Source organism: Mobula birostris, chromosome 32, assembly GCF_030028105.1.
Source record: "Mobula birostris isolate sMobBir1 chromosome 32, sMobBir1.hap1, whole genome shotgun sequence".
In the NCBI taxonomy this organism is placed as follows: domain Eukaryota; kingdom Metazoa; phylum Chordata; class Chondrichthyes; order Myliobatiformes; family Myliobatidae; genus Mobula; species Mobula birostris.
In genome coordinates this window covers 29,090,280-29,118,191 of record NC_092401.1, presented here as the reverse complement: position 1 = coordinate 29,118,191, position 27,912 = coordinate 29,090,280, and the positions used below count along the sequence as shown (strand labels likewise).

The 27,912-nt window shown below is 44.5% G+C and overlaps 1 protein-coding gene across 2 annotated transcripts in view; it reads left to right on the top strand.

Moving 5' to 3' along the window:
* Positions 1–528: 528 nt before the first annotated feature.
* LOC140191235 (tetratricopeptide repeat protein 39A-like) overlaps positions 529–27,912 on the top strand; it is a 121,364-nt gene continuing 93,980 nt past the window's right edge. Inside the window, exon 1 of one of the 2 annotated variants that reach the window (XM_072248438.1) lies at positions 529–635. Coding sequence is in view for 1 of the 2 variants with exons in the window: in XM_072248437.1 (XP_072104538.1) it covers positions 874–905 (32 nt within the window). In the remaining variant the exon portion in view is untranslated. Of the gene's footprint in view, positions 636–751; positions 906–27,912 lie in introns of those variants that run through there. The other variant, XM_072248437.1, reaches the window with a different exon arrangement.

Below are 27,912 nucleotides of genomic sequence, written 5' to 3'. Positions count from 1 at the left end.
GGGAAGGGACAGATCCAATCACAGGGTAATGGCCTAACTTACCCCACAGAGGCACAACCAGGATACTGACAAGACAAACCACCACCCAGACTTGAACCCAGGCCCACTTATATTCCCAGCCTCAAGACGAGCATCAGGTGCCTATGATTAAGCCCAACTGAAACAAGGGACAGCCGGAAGACCCGGAGTCTAGAGCCCACGGACCGGATCGTGAACCGGAACGCGGACTTCACGGACCGGACCATGACAATGACAATGACAATATGGAGACATATACCTACTGTGCTTCGATTATAAATTTACTTTGAACTTTGAGACCAACGTTGCAGCACTCAGAAGAGAGTGTTAGATTAGTGTGGGGTATTGCAAACAGGTCAGGCTATGCAAAACCAGAGCGATTAAAATAAGAGTAAAATACTTAAAGCAAACACGGCCAGATGTGAGACACACAAATCCCTCTTCCGGGAAGGAATGCGTTTTCTATACAGCCCGTCTTGCCATGTACCATTTAGCGACCGGAACTTAAATACAACACCATATCTGGAAAGCTCAAAACATCCATTGCAAAATGAGTAGGATCTCAGTATTTTGCAGGATGGTCTGAGGCTCAGGAAGCTGCAGCGATACACGTGGAGGTGAGATATTGCCAGGTACAGAGGGGGAAGGGAGGGAGGTGCAGCGACGATCGGTGCTCGGGAACCCTCTTGGCTGGCTCGCCTGGGCTCTGGTGCGCTGCGTTAGTTGGGGCGGTGAGAGCCGGTGCCACTGGACGGACGTGGAGCGGCAGTGCTCGGCTGGACACAGCCCTCCCCACCCCGCCCGGGGAGTCGGTCCCACACCAATTCCCATCCACCCTCATCCCCACGGCCGGAGATGGCAGAAAGTGCGGACAGCCCGTCCGGCAGGTGAGTGTGGGCTGTCGGCGGGTTCGTTCACTGGCCGGCGCCCGGTTACATTGTCGCAGCTCGGAATGTTCGCGGATACTTTGTTTCACTCGGAACTGTTTCGGGGCTGTGGGGGGAGTTGCCTTGATCCCGCCAGGATACCCAGAGCTGGTATGAGACCTTGGGGGGTAGGGTGGGTAACAGGCCGGCGAGTTCTCCCTCAGCGTGCCAGGGAGGTGGTGTGTGTGTGTTGGGGGGAGGGGGTGGCTGATACGGACCCACCTTTTGGAAGGTGAAGCAACGCCTCCAGAAGTGAATTCGTGCCCCGGCCATGTAATGGAGTTGGAGGCGTTGGAAACGGCACAGCTCCGGGTTCTGGCCCACGTTCCCCGCGGGGGACACGGGACCCTCACATTAGGCAGGGAAACGTAGCGGAGACGTGTCTTTTATTCCTAAATGTACTTTATTCTGTAATAGAATCACCTGTGTAAGTGGAGTGGGCGAGCGAGTAGTGTTGCTATCATTAGGCGCCAGGGGCACGTTCGGTGAGGGGTAGTGTCGTGTGTGCGGTATTTATGTAAGGGTTTGGATGTGGAAAACAATGGAGGTTTGATTGGTGTGGAGGGGCTGTTCTCTGGCTGCGAAGTTGACTCTTGAATATCGAGTCATATTATCCCCTATCATTCCATCTCAGGCCCTTGAGCGCATAGTTTAGATGCTTGAACTATGGTGGCAGGTCTCCGAAATGCTTCTTCGGGCTGGTCTCACTGAAACCCCGCAGACCGGCGCACTCAAAAGTTCCGAGGGACTCACTGGCGGTGGGTGTCACCTCCAAGGAGGGTAGAGCGGGACAGCGCGGGAAGAGACCCTTCGCCCATCCATGTCTGCGCTCTTTGTTTTTACTTCAACTTTTCATATATAAAAGTAAGTCAAAGGATCACGGCAGGATCTTTGTGGCTGGAGATGTTGGGTTGTTGGATGTTGTGGGGCTGTTCCCCCAACCCCACTTCCTGATGGTTTTTAAGGGGTGGGAATGTTTGTCTTCGTTATACGTGCGTCCCTGAGAGTTTTGCTCAGGGGCACGGAAGGTTTCCTAGTGTTTGGCACCAGAGAGCTTACACAGGGTAGATGGTTCTCATATTTATTTCTGACTTGGGTCTGCTTTGATGTTGAAGTTTGGTTGCGGATGGGGACACTGATTGTCAGAGAGGCGGTTCAGTGGTCCTGCAGTATTGTCAGCTGTAGACCTGCCCAAGCTGTATGGGTCCTAATGCCCTTCCCTTGGACAACATCGGTATCGTGGAGAGGGGAGACTCGCAGCATGGGCAACTGCTGGTCTTCCATACAACCTTGCCCAGGCCTGTGCCCTGGAGAGTGAAGACTTTTCAGGCGCAGATCCATGGTCTCGCAAGACTAACAGATGCCTTAAAAACCTGCCCACCCGTGTGTCGGAGGCAGTGAGCTCACGGTAGAAAATTCTCTGCTTATGGGGACGGTATTAGTCATACAAACCCGTGGCCAGACCGTAGTTGGAGAACTGAAAGCAGATTGAGGACACTTATGGGGATGTGCTGGTATTGGGGAGGGTCCAGAAGAGGATTGTGAGAATGATCTTGGGGATGAAATGGTTAATGTATCAGGAATATTTGATTACTCCCGGCCTGTGCTCACTGGAGTTTAGAAGAATGGGGGAGGGGGAGAATTTAATTGAAAGCTAACGAATATTGAAAGACCTAGATACAGTGGATGTGGCGAGGATGTTCCCAATAGTGGGAGAGTCTCGGGCCAGAAGGCACAACCTCAGAATTGAAGGAAATCCTTTTAGAACAGAGATGAGGAGGAATTTCTTCAGCCAGCCGGTGGTCAAGCTTGGCAGTCTAGCCATTGGGTATCTTTAAAGCAGAGGCAGATATGTGCTTGATTAGTAAGGGTGTCAATGGTTGTGGGGAGAAGGCAGGAGAACGGGGTTGAGAGGGATAGTAAATCAGCCGTGATGGAATGGCAGAGCAGGCTTGATGGACTGAATGGCCTAATTCTGCTCTCATGACTTGGAGGTTGTGACTTTCAGATGAACTGAAGGTGGTGGGGTGGGGGGTGGAGGAGAGTTTCCTAACTTGGTAATTAGTTTATTATTGTTACATTGAAAAGCATTTGTTTCCATGCCATCTGGACAGATCATTTAATGCATAATCACACTGAGGTAGTGCAAATAAAACCCAATGCAACTACAGATTGTGCATTGGTGGTAGACAAACAACATGTGAGGGGCTGGGAGATCAAGAGTTCATTTGCACTTAAATCACTTCTGTACACGCACAAGTGGCCTTGGGAATCCACAGTTCCTTGTCACTGTCATTCCAACTTTGTTCCAGGTAGGTTTCCTCGTGAGGTCTGGGCACAGCTCCCCAGGATGTCAGAGTGCGCTGAAACTATGCCATGCCAGAGTTTGTTCAGTGTAATGGAGAGGAATGGCTGCAGGGTTGAGTGGTATTTCCCTAAAGCAAGCACAGAAAACGAGGGTTGTGGGCTTAATGCAGGTAAACGGGATTAGTATAAGTAAATATCTTAGTCAGCATGGATGAGTTGGGTTGAAGGGTTTGTTCTACAACTCATTGGCACTGTTTTGTTTTAATTAATGCTGACTTCCTTTAATTCCTCCGTATTGTTATGCCCCTATTTTTTAAAAAAGAATGTACTAAGTGGTTAAAATATATCTAGGACCCCACCATCCAGGCCATGCTGTCATCTTGCTACTACCATCAGGCAAGAGATTAGGAGTTTTAGGTGCCACCAGGTTCAGGAATAGTTTTTACCTTACAAACGTCTGGCTCCTGAACCAGTGTAGCCATAGTCATACTTTATTGATCCCGGGGGAAATTGGTTTTCGTTATGGTTGCACCATAAATAATTAAATAGTAATAAATACATAAATAGTTAAATAGTAATATGTAAATTATGCCAGAAAATAAGTCCAGGACCAGCCTATTGGCTCAGGGTGTCTGACCCTCCAAGGGAGGAGTTGTAAAGTTTGATGGCCACAGGCAGGAATGACTTCCTATGACGCTCTCTGTTGTATCTTGGTGGAATGAGTCTCTGGCTGAATGTACTCCTGTGCCCAACCAGTACATTATGTAGTGGATGGGAGACATTGTCCAAGATGACATGCAACTTAGACAGCATCCTCTCTTCAGACACCACCGTGAAAGAGTCCAGTTCCATCCCCACAACACCACTGGCCTTATGAATGAGTTTGTTGATTCTGTTGGTGTCTGCTACCCTCAGCCTGCTGCCCCAGCACACAACAACAAACATGATCGCACTGGCCACCACAGACTCGCAGAATGTCCTCAGATAACTTCACTCCCCTTAGCTCTGAACGTACAGACTCATTGTCAAAGGCTCTACAACTCATGTTCTCAATGTTTTTAAAATTTGCATACTTGGTCTTCTTTGTCTTTTGGTTGTTTGTCAGCCTTTGTTATTCATAAATTTTATTTTATTTCTTTATTTTCCTTGAAAGCCTACAAGAAAATGATTCTAAAGGTAGTATGGTAGCATAAATGTACCTTGATAAATTTACTTTAACTTCTAGTGCTTTAAATATTTAATGATAAGTAATTACAATCATAAAACTAAAATTTTGATGCTTTTGGAATGTACTGACATTTTGTGAATGTCACTGACATTTAAAGTTCCCTGACCATTTTAGATGCAATTTAACCAGCTTCTGTAGTGTCCCCGAGCTCAGTCTGATCACCTGCTAATCCACTGGGAGTATCTTTGGTGATGTGCTCTGGGTCATTGCTGTTAGAGGAATATGGATGTTTTGTGTTCAGGAGGGTGGATGAGTTGGTGTCTGTACTGCATGTGAAACAGCTGTTACTCCTTTGACAAGTCTCAGTATATAACTAGTGCTGGAGTTTGACATGGCCAGTACAGTTACGTGGCCACCACCCAGGTTATGCTGTTTACACTATTTATTGTAGGCAAATTTGTTACTAGGCGTTCTTTATGACAATGATTTGCTTTGAAGTGTACTGGCTATAAATTGTTTTAGGATGTAGGCGGCATTTTTTTTAACATATATTTAAACCTGACTTTCCTGTTGTGCGATAGTTTTAGGTTTGCTGTCTGTGAAGTTAAGAACTGGTACAAAGATCTTAAACCCTTTCTGATATAGATAGCTATGGGTACCCTCACAAAAGGGAGGTTATACTGTAGCCACCTACATTTCAAAGGCTAGATCACCTCCCTGTTTTATCGTCTATGGTGAGCTTCGCTACCAATACCCACTATTTGAATGGAGGGTCCCCTAACCCTACCAAGGAAGAGATAATTCCGTCTAGTTTAAACAAAGTTCATTTAGCTTTAGAAATGCATGTTTAAATTTAGATAAAATTCTTCGAAATGACAGATCCATCTTGCTTGGTTTTTGTGTAGGGGGCGGGGGGATTTGGGGACGATGTCCCTGTTTTGTTTCTGTTTGTTTTTTTTTGTGCGGAGACGTGGGATTTGGGGGTTGATAATCTTGCTGCCTATCTTTTCTTTCTTGATTTCATGGCTACCCGGAGAATTGAAGAATTTCAGAATGATGTTACTTTGATAATGAATGAACCTTTCGTGTTTTCTATCTTATAAAGGATTTCCAAATTACAAACTATTTCTCAAACTCAAAGGAGAGCCAAAACCCAGATACAATTCCTATAAGGTAAAAAGACATATCAGTGAGTTGCTGATGAACAAGTTGCCTGTCACAGAAATCAGTCAGTCGGAAAGGGTTCTCGTTCTTCCATCTTTCTATCATTCTTGTTGTCCATTGACCATTCCTAACAAGCCTGACTGATCGCTTACATTTATACTGATTTTTTGCCACTTGGTGACTTCACGTGCTTGTGATATTTTTCCAGATACCTTTTCATGTGGTGGTCCAATAGCTTCTGGTGACAGAGATCTCAAACACTCAGAATTAATGCTGTGAATGTTGACTCTGCGTACACAGATCTTCCAACAATTGATAGGTCAATTATTCGATGTGTTAAATGATGGTATCAGTGTGGTCTGCAAGCTTCCTTGAACTAAATAACAAGCAGTGTTGTCTGGGTTGATGTAGGCCCAATTAGCAGAACTTCATTGTTTTCCACTGCAACTCTTGAGCTGTCAGCCCTGTGCTGTGGGCCAGCAGCCTATAAACATTGCTGTTCGTTTGCAAAGTTGTCCTTTTAACTGAAAACTGATTATTGCTTGCAATTTATATTAAAGACTGAAGGCTAGCTCTCATTTATGACAAGGAGCTGACGAAGAATATTGTTTGGAATTTCAATTTGCTCAAAAACACAACTCTTTGAGTTCCAGAAGAGTCGGCAGCTGTGTTAGAGAGCTGATCCTGACGAAAGAGGCAGCAACCTCCCCATCCCTGGACGGTGAATATCCATCACAGTTAGAGGAGTCCGCCGATCCTTGGGAGGGCCAGTATTCCTTTGCTCACCCCAACAGCATGTCCCACATGCCCACTCTAGAGTGTGGTCGGTGCATAGAGTGTGCTACCAGGGGTGGTGGTAGAGGCAGGGACATTAGGGACATTTAAGGGACTCTTAGATAAGCCCATGGATGAAATGAAAGGGCAGGAAAAGTAGGTTCCTGTTAGATGGAAGGGTGGAGATGGAAAGTTGAGAATCTTGGATGTCCAGAGAGGTGATGAATTTAGTCAAGAAGAAAAGGGGAAAGTATGAAGAGCTTCAGAAGTTAGGATCAAATGAAGCACATGAGTATAAAGAAGTCAGAAAGGAACTAAAGAAGGGAATTGGGAAAACCAGGAGGGGCCATGAAAAGTCCTTGGTAATAGGATTAAGGTGAATCCTAAAGCATTCTATACATACATCAAGAGCAAGAGGATAACTAGGGAGGGAGTGGGACTACTCAAGGATAAAGGGGAAACATTTGCTTGGATGCAGAGACCCTTAGTGAGTACTAAAGCAGTATTTACCAGGAAAAGGGATATGGAGGTTCAGGAGATCAGTGCTGACCATAAATATGTTGGGGCATTTAGAGGTCGAGGAGGATGTATTGAGCCTCCTAATGAGTATTAAGGTGGATTGGAGGTGAAATCCCAGGGCCTGATAGAACCATAGGTGAGGTCCCAGAGGACTGGCTTGTAGTGAATGTTGTACCTCTATTTAAGAAGGGAACAATGGAAAATCCTGGGAACTATAGACTGGTGAGTCTCATGTCACTTATAGGAAAATTGCTGGAGAAATTATTAGGGATAAGGTATGAGTATTTGTGCCAGGCCGGTCAGACCTTCCCAACTTGATAGAGTTTTTTTGACAAGGTATCGAGAGAGATTGATGAGGGTAGGGCTGTGGATGTTGTCTACGTGGATTTTAGTTATGTGTTTGACAAAGTCCCTCATGGGAGAGAAGATTAGCCAGGGGTCTGTGGTGAATTGGCTGTTTGGATTCAGAATTGACTTGCACCTAGGAGACAGGGTAGTGGTCGAGCTGGAGGTCTGTAATTAGTAGTGTTCCAGACGGATCTGTGCTGGGACCTCTGCTGTTTGTGATGTATATAAATGACCTGGATGACAATGTAGATGAGTGTGTTAGTAAATTTGTAGATGATACCAAGAATGGTAGAGTTGTGGATAATGCAGAAGACTGGCAATCAATGCGACATAGAAACGTAGAAAATAAGTGCAGGAGTAGGCCATTCGGCCCTTCGAGCCTGCACTGCCATTCAGTATGATCGCCATTCAGTATGATCATGGCTGATCATCCAACTCAGAACCCTGTACCAGCCTTCCCTCCATACCCCCTGATCCCTTTAGCCACAAGGGCCATATCTAACTCCCTCTTAAATATAGCCAATGAACTGGCCTCAAATGTTTCCTGTGGCAGAGAATTCCACAGATTCACCTCTCTCGGGTGTGAAGAAGTTTTTCCTCATCTCGGTCCTAAAAGGCTTCCCCTTTATCCTCAAACTGTGACCCCTTGTTCTGGATTTCCCCAACATCGGGAACAATCTTCCTACATCTAGCCTGTCCAATCCCTTTAGGATTTTATACGTTTCAGTAAGATCCCCCCTCAATCATCTAAATTCCAACGAGTATAAGCCTAGTCGATCCAGTCTTTCATCATATGAAAGTCCTGCCATCCCAGGAATCAGTCTGGTGAACCTTCTTTGTACTCCCTCTATGGCAAGAATGTCTTTCCTCAGATTAGGGGACCAAAACTGCACACAATACTCCAGGTGTGGTCTCACTAAGGCCTTGTACAACTGCAGTAGTACCTCCCTGCTCCTGTACTCGAATCCTCTTGCTATGAATGCCAGCATACCATTCGCCTTTTTCACCATCTGCTGTACCTGCATAGCCACTTTCAATGATATAGATGAGTTGCAGATATGGGCTGAGAAATGGCAGATGGAGTTTAACACAGATAAAGGTGAGGTGTTGCACCTTGACAGGGCAAATGCAAGGAGACAGTACACAGGTTGATAAGATGGTTAAGAAGGCTTATGGAATGTTTACTTTTATTAGTCAAGACATTGAGTTCAAAAGGCAGAAGCATATGTTGTAACTTTATAAAACCCTGGTTTGGCTACATCTGGAGTATTGTGTACAGTCTGGTCACCCCACTGTAAGAAGGATGTTGAGGCTTTGGAGAGGATGCAGAAGTGGTTTATCAGGATGCCTGGTTTAGTAGGCATGTGCTATCAAGAGGGACTGGATAAACTAGGATTGTTTTCTCTGGAGTGTCGGAGGCTGAGGTAAGATCCAGTAGAGCTTTACAAGATTACAAAAAGGCATTGATAGAGTGGACAGAGAGTTTCTGTTTCCCAGGATTAAAATGTCTAATACCAGAGGGCATGTATTGAAGGTAAGGGGGTGTGGGTTCAAGGGAGATGTGAGGAGTAAGTTTTTTACTCAGAGAGTGGTGGATATCTGGAATGCTCTGCCTGTTATGGTGGTAGAGGTAAATATATTAGAGGCTTTTAAGAGATGTCTAGATAGGCACAAGAATGTGAGGAAGATGGAGGGATATCGACAAGGTGTAAGTAGGAAGGATTAATGTTTGGGTGTTTTTGATTTACTTTTTAGCTGGTTTGGCACAACATTGTGGGCCAAGTGGCCTGTTCCTGTGCTGTACCGACCTACGTTTTAAAAATGAGATTTATGTGGGAAGGAAAGGTTAGATTTATCTTGGGGTAGGTTAAAGGGCCAGCACAATATTGTGGGCCGAGTGGCATGTACAGTGCTGAACTGTTCTATGTTCTAGGGTGAGGGTGACCCAGTGCTTTGAAGCACTGTGGTTCCCCTACAGTCTGTTTGGGAGGAATTTCCAGGGACAGGAAGGATGCGGAAGCTTTAGGGAAGATGCAGAGGGGATTTACCAGGATGCCGTCTGGATTAGGGAGCACATTTTATGAGGATAGGTTGAATGAGCTATGGCTTCTCTCTTTGGAGCAAAGGAGGAGGACAGGTGACTTGATAGAGGTGTACAAGATGGTAAGAGGCATCCCAGGGTGGAAATGGAGGGAGAATTCTCCAGTCCTAATGAAGGGCTTTGGCCCCAAACATCAATTGCTTATTCCTGTCCATAGATGCTGCCTGACCTGCTAAGTTCCTCCAGCATTTTGTGTGTGGTACTTCCAGCATTGGGAGAATCACTTGAAACCATGTCATGAAGCTCTCTATATCCCTCCTGCACTCCGGTGCATCGTTATTTGAGGCTCACCACAGTGGCGTTATCTGCAAACTTGTAGATGGAGCTGGAGCAGAATCTGGCCATGCAGTCATGAGTGCACAGGGAGCAGAGTAGGGGCCCGAAGAAGAAAACTGCAGGACAAGGTCGGGGAGATGAGGGATAGCCGCTGGGGAGAGGTGGCAGAGGTCTTGCTGCCCCTCCTTACTGATTGCAGGCTGTTGGTCAGGAAGCTGAGGAGGTGTTGTCAGCCTGGCTTTGGAGCTTGCTTGGAATTACAGCTGGAGCTGTAGTCAGTAAAACAATAGTCTGACGTAGTTGTCTCCATTGCTGAGTAAGTGTGCTTGTTGGCATCCTAACACTGCCACGTCTCCCCTGGCAGATTGGGCAAAGATTAGCCAGATTGGGTTTGCTCTGCCCGTTGGCATCTGCCTGGCATTGTGGGACTTTGCCCAGGTACATTCTGTTCAGTGATGTAACTGCTCAAGCACTGCCTGGCTGGAGCTGTGACCAGCATTGTTACACAGTTCTACTGTATTACAAAGCGATCTAGTGTGACTGTTAACTCACCTCTTACGAGGCCACATGTATTTGAGGCATTGCTCCTGTGCATTTGTGTAGTACCTTTTCAAATGTAGAAAGTTGTGCCCATGTGCTGTTCTAAAAGAATAAATGAACTAGTTCTAAAGAGGGCAAGCTTCCGAAGGGTGAAGTAATCAAGCAGATGAATTTTGTTTCTGTATGGGTTCACAGAACCTCAGCACCAGCTTCAACCTCCTGCTTTTGGTCCATGTGCGGTGAAGTGCATGGAGTGTGCAGGGCGGGGGGGGGGGTGGGTAGCACCTCTGCTGAAGGGGCAACTGGTCCACCGGACACTCAGCTCTCACCTGCGTGGCTCTAAGTAGCTGTTCATGTGTGATAGCAGCCACACCCCAGTACAGGTAGGCTAAACCAGGAGAGGGTAGATGGTGGGCTTCCTACCCTTGGTGAGACAGGGATGTGCATGCAGAGTTAGCCCTGGCAGACCGGGCAGATGAGATCAGCAGCGACATTCACTGGCCAGGAAGGTGGCTCTCTAATGCTTCATGGAGAGTGAAGGACATGACAAGGCACAGAAGGGGTCATGGTCATGCACTTACTGGCCCAGTTTCTGATGACTACTCATACAGCTAGACCTGGGCTTCCATGGGTAGGGAGTGAAACTGACCCAGTGCAACAGCTTTTCTGCTTTGTCAGATATGATGGACAACCCATCACCCATATGAGATGCCTGAATACTTGAGAGTCCAGAGTTGTGCCTAAATGGTAGCACACCTGGCAATGTGCTTTCTCTGGTAGTCAGGCTGATTCATGAGCCCAACCCTCTGGAGCAAGGTTTGAACCCTCAACCTTTAGGTTCATGCAGTGATTCCTGAGCGCTCTGGCAAGTGTGTCAGAGTGTTTTAGGTTCAGAGGTGAAGGACATCTGGAGTTTACGCCTCTGCACCGTGCCTGAAGGCCAGCGATTGGGTGTGTGATAAAGAACAATCGTGGATGCCGGGTTGTTGCAGGTTTGGGTGGGTCTGTGCAAGCAGAAGGCACAGGGTGGCACAAGAGCCCAGCAGTCGGTGCGCCAGAGTTCGAGAACCCATCTCACTGGCTAGTCCGGGGGCTGATTGTGACGATCGGAGTCCGAAGGTTAATCAGAAGTCGAAGCTGGATGGCCAGAGCTTGGAGACTGAAGGACTGTGTGTGTGTGTGTGTGTGTATAAGGGGCTGAAAGTGGATAGGGGCTTGTTATGCTGTTGGTGTTTCATTGCTTGTTGTGTTCTGTGTTGTTCAGTCGAGTATTGTGGAAGCGCTGTGTTAGCACTGGAATGTGTGGTGACACTTGCAGGTTGCTCCCGGCACAATACACCAAGTGAGGCATCACCAGTTTCAACATTACGTCCTTGTTTATATATTCTTGTCTTCTTGAAATGAATGCTCACATCACATTTGCCTGCCTCACCAAAGACTTAACCTGCAAATTAACCTTTAGGGAATCCTGCACAAGGACTCCTAAGTCCTTTTGCACCTCAGATTTTTGAATTTTCTCTTCATTCAGAAAATAGTTTCAATAGGTACATTTAATGTCAGAGAAAAGTATACAATATACATCTTGAAATTCTTTTCTTCGCAAACATCCAAGAAAACAGAGGAGTGCCCCAAAGAATGAATGACAGTCAAATGTTAGAATGTTAGAACCCCAAAGCATTGCCCCAGCTTCCCCCTCCCAGCAGTAAGGCACTGACCCCCCCCCCCCCCCACACCACCAATGAAAACGCATTGGCGCCCCCCATCAAGCATGTAGCAGTTACTGTAAATGATGCCTTTCACTGGATCTTTTGATGTGCATGTGATAACTAAATCTGAATCTACTTATTGGAGAAACGTCAGTAGTATGACTTTGGTGATCTCCCCCAGTGATTGTGAGTGAATTTGTCTGCATTTTATGGGTGTTTTGTGAGTTTTCTGCCACCAGGCAGGGAGAGAAGGGAATGAGGTGAGGAGGAGGCAATGGCTGGCGTTTAGACTCAACAAGAGTTGGCAGCCTCCTTTTCCGGAAAGCTAAAAGCAGGGTACTCATCCTCTTAAAGCAGAGGAAATCTCTCAAAGTTCAAGTAAGTTTATTATCAAAGTGCATGTCTTCGCTGTGGAAGTTCCAGGTGTCAGGAGGCATGAAGTGTGTGAAGTTACCATTATTAGAGAGAAGGTTCTTGGGAAACTGAAAGGTCTGAAGTGGATAAGTCACCTGGACCAGATGGTGTAACCCCAGAGTTCTGAAGGAGGTGGCTGAAAAGATTGTGGAGGCATTAGTAATGACCTTTAAAGAATCACTAGATTTTAGAATGGTTCCAAAAGACTGGAAAATTGCAAATGTTACTCCACTCTTCAAGAAGGGGGAGAGGCAGAAGAAAAGAAACTATAGGCCAGTTAGTCTTTCCTCAGTAGTTGGGAAGATGTTGGAGTCAATTATTAAGGATGGGGTCTCGGGGTACTTGGAGGCACACGATAAAATAGGTCATAGTCAGCATTGTTTCCCCAAGGGAAAATCTTGCCTGACAAATCTGTTGGAATTCTTTGAAGAAATAACAAGCAGGGTAGACAAAAGAGAAACAGTTGATGCATTTGGATTTTCAGAAGGCCTTTGGCAAGGTGCCACACATGAGGCTGCTTAATAAGCTATAGGCCCATGGTATTACAGGAAAGATTCTAGCATGGATAAAGCAGTGACTGACTGGCAGGAGGCAAAAAGTGGGAATAAAGGGAGCCTTTTGTGACTGGATGGCAGTGACTAGTAGTATTCCACAGCAGTCTGTGTTGGGACCGATTCTTTTATGTTATATATCAATGATATTGAAGATGGAATTAGTGTCTTTGTTGCAAAGTTTGCAGATGATACAAAGGTAGGGGAGGGGGCAGGTAGTTCTGAGGAAGTGGAGAGGCTACAGAAGGACTTAGATTAGGAGAATGGGCAAAGAAATGGCAGATGGAATACAGTGTTGGGGAGTGTATGGTCATACACTTTGGAAGAAATGAAAGGGTTGACTATTTTCTAAATGAAGAGAAAATTCAAAAATCTGAGGTGCAAAGGGACTTGGGAGCCCATATGCAGGATTCCCTAAAGATTGATTTGCAGGTTGAGTCTGTGGTTGGGAAGGCAATTGCGATGTTAACATTCACTTCATGAGGACCAAAATATGAGAGCAAGGATGTAATGTTGAGACTTTATAACACACTGGTGATGCCATGCTTGGAGTATTGTGAGCAGGTTTGGGCCCCTTATCTTAAAAAGGATGTGCTGAAACTGGAGAGGGTTCAAAGGAAGTTCATGAAAACGATTCCAGGATTGAATGGCTTGTCAATGAAGAGTGTATGATGGCTCTGGGCCTGTATTCACTAGAATTCAGAAGAGCAAGGGGTGACCTAATTGAAACCTTTTGAATGGTGAAGGGGCTTGATAGAGAGGATATGGAGAGGATGTTTTCTGTGGTGGGAGAAGCTAAGATCAGAGGACTCAACCTCAGAATAGAGGGCCATCCATTTAGATGAGGAATTCCTTTAGCCAGAGAATAGTGAATCTGTGGAATTTTTTGCCACAGGCAACTGTGTCTTTATATTTTAAGGCAGAGGTTGATAGATTCTTGATTGGTCAGGGCATGAAGGGATGCAGGGAGATGGCAGGAAATTGGGGCTGAGAGGGAAAATGGATCAGCAATGATAAAATGGCAGAGCCGACTCTGTGGGCCAAATGGTCTAATTCTATTCCTATATTTTATGGTATATATGACCATGTACAATCCTATGATACACTTTCTTGCAGTCATTCACAGAACTATAACGGGATCAATGAAAACTGCACACAAAGACTGACAAACAACCAATGTGTAAATGAAGATAAGCTGTGCAAATACAAAAAAAAGTAAATAAATAATACAGAGAGCCTGAGTTTCAGAGTCCCTGAATGTGGATCTATAGGTTGTGCAGTCAGGTTAGTGTTGAAAGTGAAGTTACACATGCTGGTTCAGGAGCCTGATGGTTGAAGGGTAATAACTGTTCCTGAACCGGGTGGTGTGAGACCAAAGGCTTCTGTACCTCCTCCCTGATGGCAGCAGCGAGAAGAGTGTATGGCCTGGATGGTGGGGAGGGCTTTTCCTGCGATTGACTGGCTGTAGCCACCATTTTCTGTAGACACTATTGGTGGCCAACAGATTTCTCTTAAGCAACATTGTGCAAAACATGTAACTTGTGGGATGTTGCGGCTGGGTGTCGATTTGTCTCCATGGCATGTTGTAATGTGTGTGCTGGATAATATTATAGGCAAGGCTGTGTATTTCGAGGCAGAGCCTTGATTTGGGAGAAAGTCCTGATGAAGGGTCTTGGCCCAAAATGTCGACTCTTCACTCTTTTCCATAGATGCTGCCTGGCCTGCTGAGTTCCTCCAGCATTTTATGTGTGTTGCTTGGGTTACCAGCATCTGCAGATTTTCTGGTGAACGCAGCAGGCCAGGCAGCATCTCTAGAAAGAGGTATAGTCGACATTTTGAGCCGAGACCCTTCGTCAGGACTAACTGAAAGAAGAGCTGGTAAGAGATTTGAAATTTGGATCTCCTCCTCCCCCTCCCATTTTCAAATCTCTTACTAGCTCTTCTTTCAGTTAGTCCTGATGAAGGGTCTCGGCCCGAAACGTCGACTGTACCTCTTCCTAGAGATGCTGCCTGGCCTGCTGTGTCCACCAGCAACTTTTATGTATGTTGCTTGAAATTCCAGCATCTGCAGATTTCCTCGTGTCTGCAGATTTTTTCTTGTTTGTTCTTGACTGTTCACCTCTGGTGTGTGCGGGAGGGATCTGAAGGCTGTCATTCAGCCTTGTTTTGTTACGTTTTTTTTGGAATGGTTCTGGGGTTACTTAGGGGACAGCTTAGGCTTAGGGAGAGCGATGAGCAGAGTTGGCGTTTTAGGGTAGTAAGTTAACTGTTATGGGGAGAAGCCAGATTCCAGGGTGGAGTGATCTGCAATGGAAGGTCAGTAATCCTTGTGGATGGATGTTCGATCGTCAGCCCTGTCGATGAGGTCTGGTGACCACCTCTCTCACCACTGGTTGGTGGATCCTGAGTTCGGAGATCTGTGTGGTCAAAGACCGAAGTTGGCGAGCCTGGAAGTAGAGGCCGATTATTGGTGTGTCCAGCAGTCAGAGGCCTGATCAGTTCTGAGCCAGGGACAACCCCCTCAGGTCAGCAAGTCCTGGGTTTGGAAGCCCACGTGAATCTGAGGTTTGAGACCAAAGTGGATCAGCGAGTTCTGAAGTCAATACTGAAAGTCAAAGCCTGAAGCCCAAAGACCAGAGTTGACGAGTCTGGAAGTCGAGGCCCAAAGGTCAAAGCCTCTGGGTTGTCATGGCTGGATGTCTGAGTCTGGCCCATAGACTGGAGTTTTAAGGCTCAGAGACTGCTTGTTTTGTGGTTGGACATCTGTCTGTGTTGTGGGTGGGAAGGAAAGGACTTTTTTTTTCGCTGCTTTTTGGTTTGTTTTGTTGATGTTGTTCTGCTGGACATCGTGGGCATGTTATGTTGGCACCAGAATGTGTGGCGACACTTACGGACTGCTCCCAGCGCGTCCTTGGGTTGTGTTGGTTGTCCGCACAGATAGCGGATTTCACCGGAGGTATTGATGTACATGCAATAAATGAATTCGAATGTGGCTCTGTCTCTTGGGTCTGCTGCTTGGAACTCCAGCTTCTCTGCCCTAAGAGTGGCATAGAACATGCACCAGGCAACTGGTGCCAGTTGTAATTCCAGCATTTATGATGGGTACATTTACACTACAGAATACCTCTTCACTGGGAGAATAACTGATCTGGAGCTGGCTGCCAGTGATGACAGATTCTACCCTTGGGAAGGAAGTGCGGAGGCAGTTCAGATTCGAATTGTTCTTTTTATTGTCATAAACACGAGAAATTCTGCAGATGTCGGAAATGCAGAGCAGCACGTACAATGCTGGAAGAATTCAGCAAATCCTGCAGCATCTATGAACATGAATAAACAGTTAATATTTTGGGCCGAGACCCTTCATCAAGGCAGGAAAGGAAGGGGTAAGATGTGGGGGAAGAGGAGGACAAGCTATATCGGTGAAGCCAAGTTAGTGGGAAAGATAAAGGGCTGGAGAAGAAGGAATCTGATAGGAGAGGAGGGGAGATGATAGGCAGGCGAGGAGAAGGGGTCAGAGGTGAGAGGTGAGTAGGAGGAGGAGGAAATGGGAGGGGAAAGGAAAACAAAATTACTGGAAGAAGAAATTGATGTTCATGTCATCAGGTTGGAGACTACCTAGATGGAATATGAGGTGTTGTTCCTCCACCCTGAGAGTGATCTCATCATGGCCGAAGAGGAGGCCATGGACCAACAAGTCAGAACAGCAATGGGGTAGGAGTTAAAATGGTTAGCCACGGGGAAATTCCACTTTTAGCCAATGGAGCAGAGGTGCTCGACAAAGCAGTCCCACAATTTACATCTGACCTCACCAGTGCAGAGGAGGCCGCATTGGGAGCATTGGACACGATAGATGACCCTCCACAGATTCACAGGTAAAGTGTTGCCTCACCTGGAAGGACTGTTTGGAGCCCTAAATGGAGGTGAGGGAGAAGATAATATTCACATGTACCGAGATACAGTCAAAAGCTTGGCTTGCATGCTGTTTATACAAATCAAATCATTACACAGTGCACTGAGCTGGAACAAGGTAAAGCAATAACAGAACGTGGAATAAAGTGTCACAGTTACACAGAAATGGTGGCGCAGGTAAACAATAAGATCATATTGAAGTAGACTGTGCGGTCAAGTCAAACTTATCACACCAGGGAAATAGTCTGATAACAGCGGTCCTTGAGCCTGGTGGCATGTGTTTTCAGGATTTTCTATCTTCTGCCTGAGGAAATGTTTGGGCTGGGCGTGGTCTTTGATGGTGGTGGCTGCTTTATCGAGCCAGTGAGAAGTGTAGACAAAGACCAGTGGAAAATGAGACTGATTAACTAAGAGACTGATTAATGAGGGAAGACCTCACAGAAACATTTCGAATGTTGAAAGGCATGGACAGAGTGGATGTGGCAAAGTTGTTTCCCATGGTGGGGGAGTCTAGTACGAGAGGGCATGACTTAAGGATTGAAGGGTGCCCATTCAGAACAGAAATGCGAAGAAATTTTTTTAGTCAGAGGGTGGTGAATCTATGGAATTTGTTGCCACGGGCAGCAGTGGAGGCCAAATCATTGGGTGTATTTAAGGCAGAGATTGATAGGTATCTGAGTAGCCAGGGCATCAAAGGTTATGGTGAGAAGGCGGGGGAGTGGGACTAAATGGGAGAATGGATCAGCTCATGATAAAATGGCGGAGCAGACTTGATGGGCCGAATGGCTCCTTTGTCTTGTGGTCTTGTGATTAATTAAATACTGTCATAAACTTGATGGACCAAGTGGCATCCTCCAATTATGTAGTAACCAATATGACTCTACACGCAGGACTGGTACTGTGCCAAACGTATCCGCATGGTACATTGCACCTCAGAGGTCCCCTCCTGTGAACTTTGAAACGCAGTCAACAAATACAGAAGGAACAATTGTAAGCTCCTTCAAGGTCTGATTTGATGGGACATTCTGAATTGTGACAGGAGTGAGGGCAATGAGATTGGGTATATATGCTGTGGCCACCATGAGGTACCAAATAAAGTGGCCACTGAGTGTATGCTCATGGTCTGAGTCATGCTGAATATAGCCCATCCACTTCAAGGTTTGACATGCTGAGTGGTCAGAGATGCTGTTCTGCACACCACTGTTGTAAAGTGTGGTTATTTCAGTTACTATTATCTTTCTGTGAGCTTGCACCAGTCTCTCCATTCTCCTCTGACCTTTCTCATTAACAAGTCATTTTTTTTGCCCACAGAACTGCTGCTCACTGGATGTTTTTTGTTTTGTTTCTCATACCATTCTCTGCAAACTCCAGAGCAGAGGTTCCCAACATATTTTATGTCATGAACTGAGGGGTTCGTGGACCATGGACCCCAAGTTGGGAACTCCTGCTCTGGAGACTATTGTGTGTGAAAATCCCAGGAGATCAGTTTCTAAGATACTGGATACATCTGTAACTAACAATCATTTCACGGTCAAAGTCACTTGGATCATATTTCTCCCCCCCTTCTGATGTTTGGTCTGAACAACAACTGAACCTTTTGACCATGCTTTTCTGCATGCTTTTATACATTAAGTTGCTGCCACATGATTGACTGATTAGGTATTTGCTTTTTTGAGCAGGCCATTAAAGTTTCCACTGAGTGTAGATGGGGTAAATGCAAGCAGGGATTTTCCACTAAGATTGGACAAAAAACAGAACTGCCATTGGAAGTGGGGGATGTGGGTTTGATTGCAACATTTCAGAGAGTTTGTGTAAGTACATGGATGGGAGAGGTATGGAAGGCTATGTTCCAGGTGTGGGCTGATGGGACTAGGCAGAATGTCACCTTGGCATGGACTAGATGGGCAGAAAGGCCAGTTTCAGTGCTGTGGCACCGTATGACTCAAATTGCTTTGTGCCTTGCCCCCAACTGCAGGAAAATTGTTGGTAGATTGTTGATCACGCTGTAGTGAGATGTTAAACCAAGGACCCTGTACGCAATGGAATCTTTGCCCACATCTCACAAAGGGTTCGGTTGCCCTCACTCCTTGTCTTCCCTGTGTGGCTTCTTCATAAAATGTTGCCATAACAACAAATAACCACAGTTCATTCACTACAATTCATTGAGCCATTCCTGAACGCACAAGAACTGAAATTGAAACGCATCTGTCTTTCTTGTAGTCTCTTTGTCTGTTACCATGGCGATAAACTGTACAAAATAAAATGCTTTATTTCGTACTTATGTGTTTGGATTTGTCAAAAAGCAAAATTTCAAAGAACATAGTTACAACCAATACTTTAAGGGCTTGTAAGCAGTTCAATTTAATTTTCTGAAATAATACATTGCAAACAAAAAATAAAAGTTGTGTGGGGTGGTTTGGGAAAAGGTGTTTCCTTATGGGTCCCTTTGTGTATGTTGCACCTCAGCAGGTCTTGCAGGGAATTGATTCTGATTTATTACCACTTATGTATGCCAAGAAATTTGTTGTCTTGTGGCTGCAGTAGAGTTCAATACATGTACTATAAATCACAATAAGAAATTTAAATAAAATAAGAGATGAGGTAGTGTTCATGGACCATTCAGAAATCTGCTGGCAGAGGGGAAGAATCTGTTCCTAAAGCATTGAGTGTGTATCTTCAAGCTTCTGTACCTTCTCCCTGACTGTAGCAATGTTCAGACAGCATGAGGGATGCTACATTTCTGAGGCTTTGCCTTTTGAAGATGTCCTCAGTGGCGGGGCGGCTAATGCCTGTGGTGGAACTACCCAAGTTTACAATCCTTTGTACCTTTTTCTCATCCTGTGCTTTGGATACCTCGATACCAGTTAGAATGCTCACCGCAGTTCATCTGTAAAAAATTGCTAGAGTCTTGCATACCAAATCTCCTCAAACTCCCTAAAGTAGGGCAGACTGGAATATATATTCAGGAGGCTGCTAGTTTCCAGCAGAATGATTAGATCAAGGCCTCGTAAGTGCTGTTATAACTGCCCGGAAATTGTGTTGCTGTCCTGTTAGTACATGCTGTCCCTATCACGTGATGTTAATTGCTCGTTATTTGAATGATCTCAGATTAAATCTTTAAAACAAAGTTATTGCTGGCATTGAGTAACTTGTTGATTTATTTCCCGAGTAGATTGCAAAGTGAGTAATATTGAGTGTCCACTTTGGGATCTTGCTGTGCACATATATTCAGTCACTTGTCTGTTACGTTTGGCCTCTGTTGATCTCGGTGCTTTTTTAATGTAGGAATTAATGCTTTTTAATCATCTTTGTTTATTGGCTCATGTCTTTACAGTAATCCTTTCTTATAAAAATGTGTATAGTGAAAATATCAGGTCTGTTGGCCCAACTAGTCCACGCTGACCATGCAGCACTGCCACAAGATCTCACCATCCAGGCCATAGAACACAGTACAGGCCCTTCGGCCCACGATGTTGTACTGACCTTTTAACTCTACCCTAAGATCAATCTAACCCCTCCTTCTAAGTAGCCCTCCATCATTCTCCATCATTCATGTGACTAACTAAAACTTTCTTAAACATCATTACATTTGCAGCATTTTAGCTGTATTCACATTACTGGGAAATGCTTGGGAATGCTCAATGGGTCAAGGAGCATCTGTGGAGACAGATGCAATGTTAACATTGCAGGCCAATACTCCATTAGGTCAATGTTTGTGTGTTTCTCCACAGATGCTGCCTGACCCATTGAACTTTTCCAGAAGTTGAATTTCCAAGTATCAGATCTGCAGTCTCCACAGGGCTCAACTGGTTTTCACTTTCTTTTCCAATTCATATTGCTTGGACAATGTGCATCCAAATACTTTTTATTACAACACAACAAAGATGATCAAAATAAGGCAGCAGCATAGTAGACAGTAGCTGAGTGTCAGAAGTACAATCTTGTCAAAACTACCTTAAATATGGACACTATTTATTAGCCATTTTCGTATACACTCAGTAGCCACGTTATTGGGTAGCAGAGTAGAACCCAGCATGATCTTCTGTTGCTGTAGTCTATCCACTGACCTCTCTCATTATCAAGACGTTTTCACCCACAGAACTGCTGCTCACTGGATGTTTTGTTTTTGTGTTTTTGCACCGTTGTCTATAGACTCTAGAAACTACATGGAGACCCAGTTCCAGGAGACCCATTTCTGAGATACTCAAACCACCCCCTCTGGCACTATCAGTTATTCCATGGTCAGAGTCACTTGGATCACATTTCTTCCCTGTTCAGATGTTTAGTCTGAACAACAACTGAACCTCTTGACCATGTCTGTATGCTTTTATGCATTGAATTGCTTCACATGATTGGCTGATTAGACATTTGCATCCATGAACAGGTGTACCTCCTAAAGAGGTTATCTACCCCAAACAAATTTTCTCTTTTCTAAGATACTGTGTGAGTTCTGCTCAAGTGGCTTTTCTTCAGTATAGTGTTATGTTCTTGCCTGTACTTTTCCTCATTTTCACTGGTGCAGTGTTTCCAGCTGTTTCTGTGAAAACTGCTTATCTCTCCCACTTTATCAAACATAGTCCTGATGTTTTGTTATGGAAATGAAATGTAATTTACTGACTGATGGTGTGAAATGGGGAGTGAGGGGATGGTTAAATCTGAGGTGTGGGGGGGGGGGAAGAGGAATTTGGTTTTGTATGCAAGAATGAAGGGTAACAGTTAGTTACCCTTCATTCAAACAGTCACTCGGTTTAATACTGAACTGATTCCACAACATATGGACTCACTTTCATGGACTCCACAAGTCACGTTCTCAATGTTATTATTATTTGTCTTGTGGTATTTGCACAGTTGGTCTTTTGCATATTTGTTGTTTGTCCATCTTTATGTGTAGTTTTTCATTTATTCTGTTGTGATTCTTTGAATCTACTGTGAATGCCCACAATAAAATAAACCTCAAGGTAGTATATGGTGACATTTACATACTTTGGTAATAAATTTATGTTAAACTTTGAAATTTAATGGACTGTCTTTGCCATTCATCATGTGTGGGGCCCTTTCAAAGTAGTGGGTGAACTATAGGGTTTGTATTTACTGCAAGAAAATGGGATTAGGGTGCTCTGAGGGTTGGTGCAGTGCACACCAGGAATCTAGCATGCAGGCTATTCAACTGAACTTATTGATAACTCTGCTTGTACAACATGTGAACTCCTCCCACGTGGGAGCAGCTAACTGAGTGGCATGGGAATGACCGATTAACCATCACTACATAAACAAGAGAAACTCTGCGGATGCTGGAAATCCAAGCAGCATATGCAAAATGCTGGAGAAGCTCAGCAGGCCTGGCAGCGTCTATGGGGAAAAAAAGCACAGTTGACGTTTTGGGCTGAAACCCTTCAGCAGGACACACTACATCTCCCCTTCTTGGGGAAACAAAGAGAAACTAGGTACTGTATGTACTTGTCCATAGAATTGCTTTGAAACTATAGTCACTGAAATGGAGCAATTCAGTTCACTTTATCCAGATCACGTAAACTGAGCTCCTACATAAATATGAAAGAGAATTGCCAACATTACGGCTGTTTTTGTCTTTGATTTTAATGGACTCTGTTTTCTCCTTTATTTCACCAATTCCCTTTTTTTTTTTAACAACAGTCTCATTTTGTGAAATGTTTCCAACATTAGAATTCATTAAGAAAAAACTGAACCTGATGGAGGTCAGGATAGATGACCTGAACACTTTGGCAAAGTGAGAGGATTATTCCACCACTTTAGTCCCTTGCCCCAAGCTATTAGACTAAGGAGTATATCTTTGTGCTGGGACAGATAAGCAACCTGATCTGGTATAGGTTCCTGGAAGAGTTGCAGATTCCTGAACAGGTATGTCCACCTCAAGTAAGTGATCCTCGTCATAAGGATCAGACATTCTATTTCTTTCTCTTGCTTTCATGGACTTTGAAGGCACACAAATGCACACCTGCTTCACTGGATTTCACCTTGTGATGTTCCAGTCGTGGTGCAGGCTGCCGGACTATTGCTCCTTTGGTGAATTGGTCTGAAACCCAGACAGCTTCACCACTCCTGAGCAGAAACAAAGATCTTGCTCTGTGTGTCTGAGATCACATACACACTTCAATTTCTCACGCTGTGTTGTCTGAAAGTTACTCACTTTGTCTGGTAAGTTAGGTTGGAGAAAGGAAGGAAGAATGGGCAGGCTTGTTCTCACTCTCTGGCCTATTGACAGCTCTGATGGACTGTAGCCATCGGCAGTAGGCATGGAGTGTGAGCTAACAGTGTTTGTAGTGGTCTTTTCCCTCCAGTAGGAGACTCTTAACAGTTTGCACTGCTTTTTCCGGTTCTCAATTTGCCTATAAGGGCTGGCAGGTGGTGTCATGGCATCGGCACTAGACTTCAAGGCAGATGGTTCTGAGTTCAAACCCAGCCAGGTCCCAACCTGGGCATCAGCAGTATCTGTGTGGAAGAAAGGGCTGGCAACCTACTTCTGTGTCTCGCCATGAAAACCCTATGGACCCTATGGTCATGAAGAGTTGGACTCAACTAGACGACTGAAGAAGTATTTGCCTGTGGGTACTGTGGACTGCTTGTCTGGTGTTTGAACTCCTAGTCCCTCGCAAAGGCTTTGTATTACAAGCAGCTGAATTGTGGAGCATTGCCCGGTATTCATTGCCAATATCTCTGGTATTCCATGGCAAGTGAATACAGCTTTCAGGTGCGGTAAAACTGCTGCTGATGATGTAGAGAACAGCTTGGACACCTCAACATACTATTAGTAATCCACAATGAGAAGAAATTTGTCTATTTTCAGCTCAGAATTATCTGTGACTGAAATTTGCCTTTGTAACTCTAGGAATTCTCTGGGACTAAGAAGTTCAGCATGTCTTTTTGTGTAGTTTTCTGCATGCTACCACACATTGCTTTACACAATCTCCCAGCTGTGTGCTCGGACCAGGACACCACACAGATTGTCTGTTCATAGACGACATTTTTCAATGCCTTGATGTCCTTGGTGGATTTCAGAAGTAGAATGATGACTTTCTGATGATTTTGGCATGCATAGAAGCAGGAATAATGAGTCTGGAGTTCTTTAGCAGAAAACCATCAAGAATAGTGAGTGTGTTTCCTTCAAGCCAGTAGGGTCTGAGTTCGTGAGCTCCTTTTGGAACTGCTGGCCATCCGTGCTCACAGTATTGCATTATGTTCCTGAAGATTTGGTCCTTTTACAACTCATCGCAAATTTCTTCTGGTTTACTTTGCAGGAAAGCTTCCACTTTCCTTGACCTAAATAGATGTTGGCATGATTTCAGGATCGAATGGCTTGTCATATGAAGAACGTTTGATGGCTCTGGGCCTGTGTTCACTGGAATTCAGAAGAATGAGGGGTGACCTAATTGAAATCCATCGAATGGTGAAAGGCCTTGATAGAGGATGTTTCCTGTGGTGGGAGTGTCTAAGGCCAGAGGACTCAACCTCAAATAGAGGGGTGTCCTTTTAGAACATTGATGAGGATGAATTTCTTTAGCCAGAGAGAGGTGAATCTGTGGAATTCTTTGCTACATATACATACCAAGTCTTCATGTATATATTTTTTTAGATTATGAAGACACGCAGTCCTCTTTTATTGTCACTTAGTAATGCATGCATTAAGAAATGATACAATATTTCCTCTGGTGTGATATTACAAAACACAGGACAGACCAAGGCAGAGTTTGATAGATTCTTGATTGGTCAGGGCATGATGGTATATGGGGAGAAGGCAGGAGATTGTGGCTGAGAGGAAAATTGGATCAGCCATGATGAAATAGTGGAGCAGACTCGATGGGCCAAATGACCTAATTTTGCTCCTATATTTTCTGGTCTTGTGGTTTTATGGTATCTTCCATGAGGATGGAGTCAGCTTTTGTCCACTCACTTTTGCATGGCATCCTTGATGGAGTGTCTGATGTTGTGAAAGATTTGCTGGGGACATGTTCCGTGTTATAACAGTTTTGCACAAGTCTAATTCTGAATCTATGCTGATGAGGAGGTAAGTTATCCAAGTGTTTCAAGCTGATGGCTTGTGGTCTGTTTCAAGTAGGAATTTAGTGCCTATCAAGCAGCAGTGAAGTGTTCACAGGCCCACACAAGAGCCAGCATCTGCTTTTCAATTTGGGTGTAAGGCTGTTCCGTGGGAGTCGGTGCTCCCACTGCATGTGCCACTGGTTTCCAGACACCACTGCTGTTTTGCATGAACACTGCCCTTAGGGCAAGAGAAGAGGCCTGGCCAGTTCTCAGCTCATGTCACATGATGCATACAATTCGCTAACTAATATACACAGTTTAGGCTGATAAGTTTCTGGATATTTTTCATAGATATGTGTGAACAAGAACAGTCTTACTGTAAATTACTTCTTGCTGGGGAGTCTTACTCGGTTTGTAGCACCAATTCGTTGAAGATCAATCACGTCTGACCCAGTGCTGCATTTGATATTAGGGACAGTGCAGACCACACCAGGATATTTAACGCAACTTTATTGATAACTGCTTGTACTGGATGTGAACTCCTCTCATGTGGGAGTAGCTAACTGAGTGACATGGGAATAACTCATTAACTACCACTCCATGGGGTAAAATATTGCCTCTGATCTTATTAACTACCACTCCATGGGATAAAATATTGCCTCTGATCTTACTGAATGGCATACTATGATGGAGTGCATCAGAGGGCAGAGTGGCCTCCTTCTGTTTTCAATCTCTTAAAAAGCAACAACTGGGGAAAGCAGAGGTTGCTGACGACCCATCATAGCTGTGTGTCCTTCACTAGTTAAAGCTTCACAAAGCAAGTGAACTTGAAGTCATCAGCAGGTTTTTTTCTTTTAGCCAACTCTCAGACAGGGAAATTCCATTCAGCCAGTTCGATAACACCAACATAACAATGGAGGAGTTCACACACTAAATTCATTAAAAAGGTTTTCCCACCAATATTCAATTAACTTTTCAGGGTACATTTAATGGCAGGAGACAAATACACAAAGTTACTTTGAACACAATCTTCCAGATGTGTGGGTCGGTGGACCTTCTTCCACATCTGGCCTCTACCCTGACTTTGCTTCAGTGTTGTAAAGCACAGAAACAGGCCATTCAGCCCATATGTCCATGCTGGCCTATTTGCCAATCTACACTAATTCCATTTCTTGCATTAGATCCACATTCATTTATGCCTTTTCTACTTAAGTGTCCCACTGAATGTCCTTGAAACTAAGTCATTATATTTGACTCCATCTCCTCCAGATATCAATAACAGAAGGTGGAAAAAGGTGCCCTTTTAAAATACTTTCTCTCACATTAAACCCATGCCCTCTTGTTGATGGAACCTCTACATTGGGAAAAGATTCTACTTAGCCTTACTAATATCCCTCGGTATTATACAGATTATGTCAGTCTCCTTCATTCCAGGGAAAACAAGCACTGTATATAAAATCTCTCTCCGTAATGAATGTCCTTTAATCCAGGCAAAGTCCCAGTGAATGTCCTCTGCATGGTCTCCAACACAATCAGAACCTTCTGCTACAACTGCAAACAATACTCTAAATGGGAACTAACCACCATGCAGGCCATGCCCTCCAATGGACAGGAGGCATTAGGCATGAGGTAAGATGATTTGAGTCCCACACCACCAAGTTCAGGACCAGTTATTATCCTACAACCATCCGACTCCTGACATGGTGTTAATATCTTCACTGACCATTACTCTGAACTGATTCTACGACCTACAGCTCATTTTCAAAGACTCTTTACAACTCGTTCTCAGTATTATTTTTATTTCTACAGTTTGTTTTCTTTTGAACATTGGTTGTTTGTCAGTCTTTGTTTATAGTTTTTTTGTAAATTCTATTGTATGCTTTTGTATAGTTTCATAAAATTCGATTGGATTTTCCCTTGTAAGTGTCTGCAAGAAGTTGAATCTCAAAGTAGATGTAATAACATATTTGCACTTTGATAAATTTACTTTGAACTTTGTGAAGTCTGATCTGGGTTTGGTGTTGTGTGTCACTACTGCCTGCTACCATGTTTAGTATCCATCTGCTGTGTGCTTCATTCTCCACGGGTCTCCAACTCATGGTGGTAGGTTTTTGGCATTTCCATTTGGAGTTTTGTTGTCCAGAAGATCCTTGAGTTTATTCTCTGCATCCTGTCACAACCAGGCCGGACAGCCCCATGATCCCAGATGAATAAGTCCTTCAATTTTCAAGTCCACAATCACCTGCTAACCCCATTGTTGCTGTTAAAGTGATGGTGGATCTCTTTAACATGAGATTTGAAAAGAAGAAACCAATAAGGAATAACTGTTCTTTACTGGGAGGCTGCAAAATGCAAGTGAAGCATTAAGAGTTTCTCCTGAGTAAGTTATTTGTTGTCTAAGACCACCCTGCTTCTGGAGTTTATACCTCAACTAATAAAATATCTCGTTGCCTGAACCATCTTATCTCCCTGCTGACTTTGTATGGATGGGTTTGTAGGTAGAGGGGATAATTTGGGAAGACCTTCCTGGGGTGGTAGAATGCTCATTTTGCTCCAGATGGGAGAAGATTGGGAGAGACAAGAGGGTTAGCAGATGACTGTGGTCTTGCAGATTGAGGATTCACTTATATGAGATCAGACTGTCCAGTTATGAGGGTAAGCTCGTGGAAATGATCCCGTGGATTACATAAATCCAATGGAAAGTGCATTTAGGCCCTATTCGTTTTTAAAAATGTGTCTCCTATTGTAATTTACAGTAATTTTTATGTCATTCACTATACTGCATTTCATAACATTAGTGATATTAAACCTGATTCTGATTGTTCGATGAATTGAAAAAAATAGCAGGTATATGGAGAGTGATACAGTATGGGTAAGCTACAGAATATGGGCATTTCTTATGGAGAAATCAGCTTATGAGCAGTTCTCAGGAACAGAACCCTTGTGTAAACCAAGGACTGTCTGTATTATCTTTTCCAGATCTGAGATAATGCAATCCCAGGCTTTATTAGACCCTAAGAAATAAGAGGAGGACTAGGCTATTTAGCCCATTGAGTCTGCTCCACCGTTCTAGTTTCTTTCCACATCCCAAAGTCAAACAGGCTAGTAAGTTAATTGACCACCCAGATGTAATAGGGCAGTGCTGGCCGGAAGGGACTTTTACCAGGCTGCATCT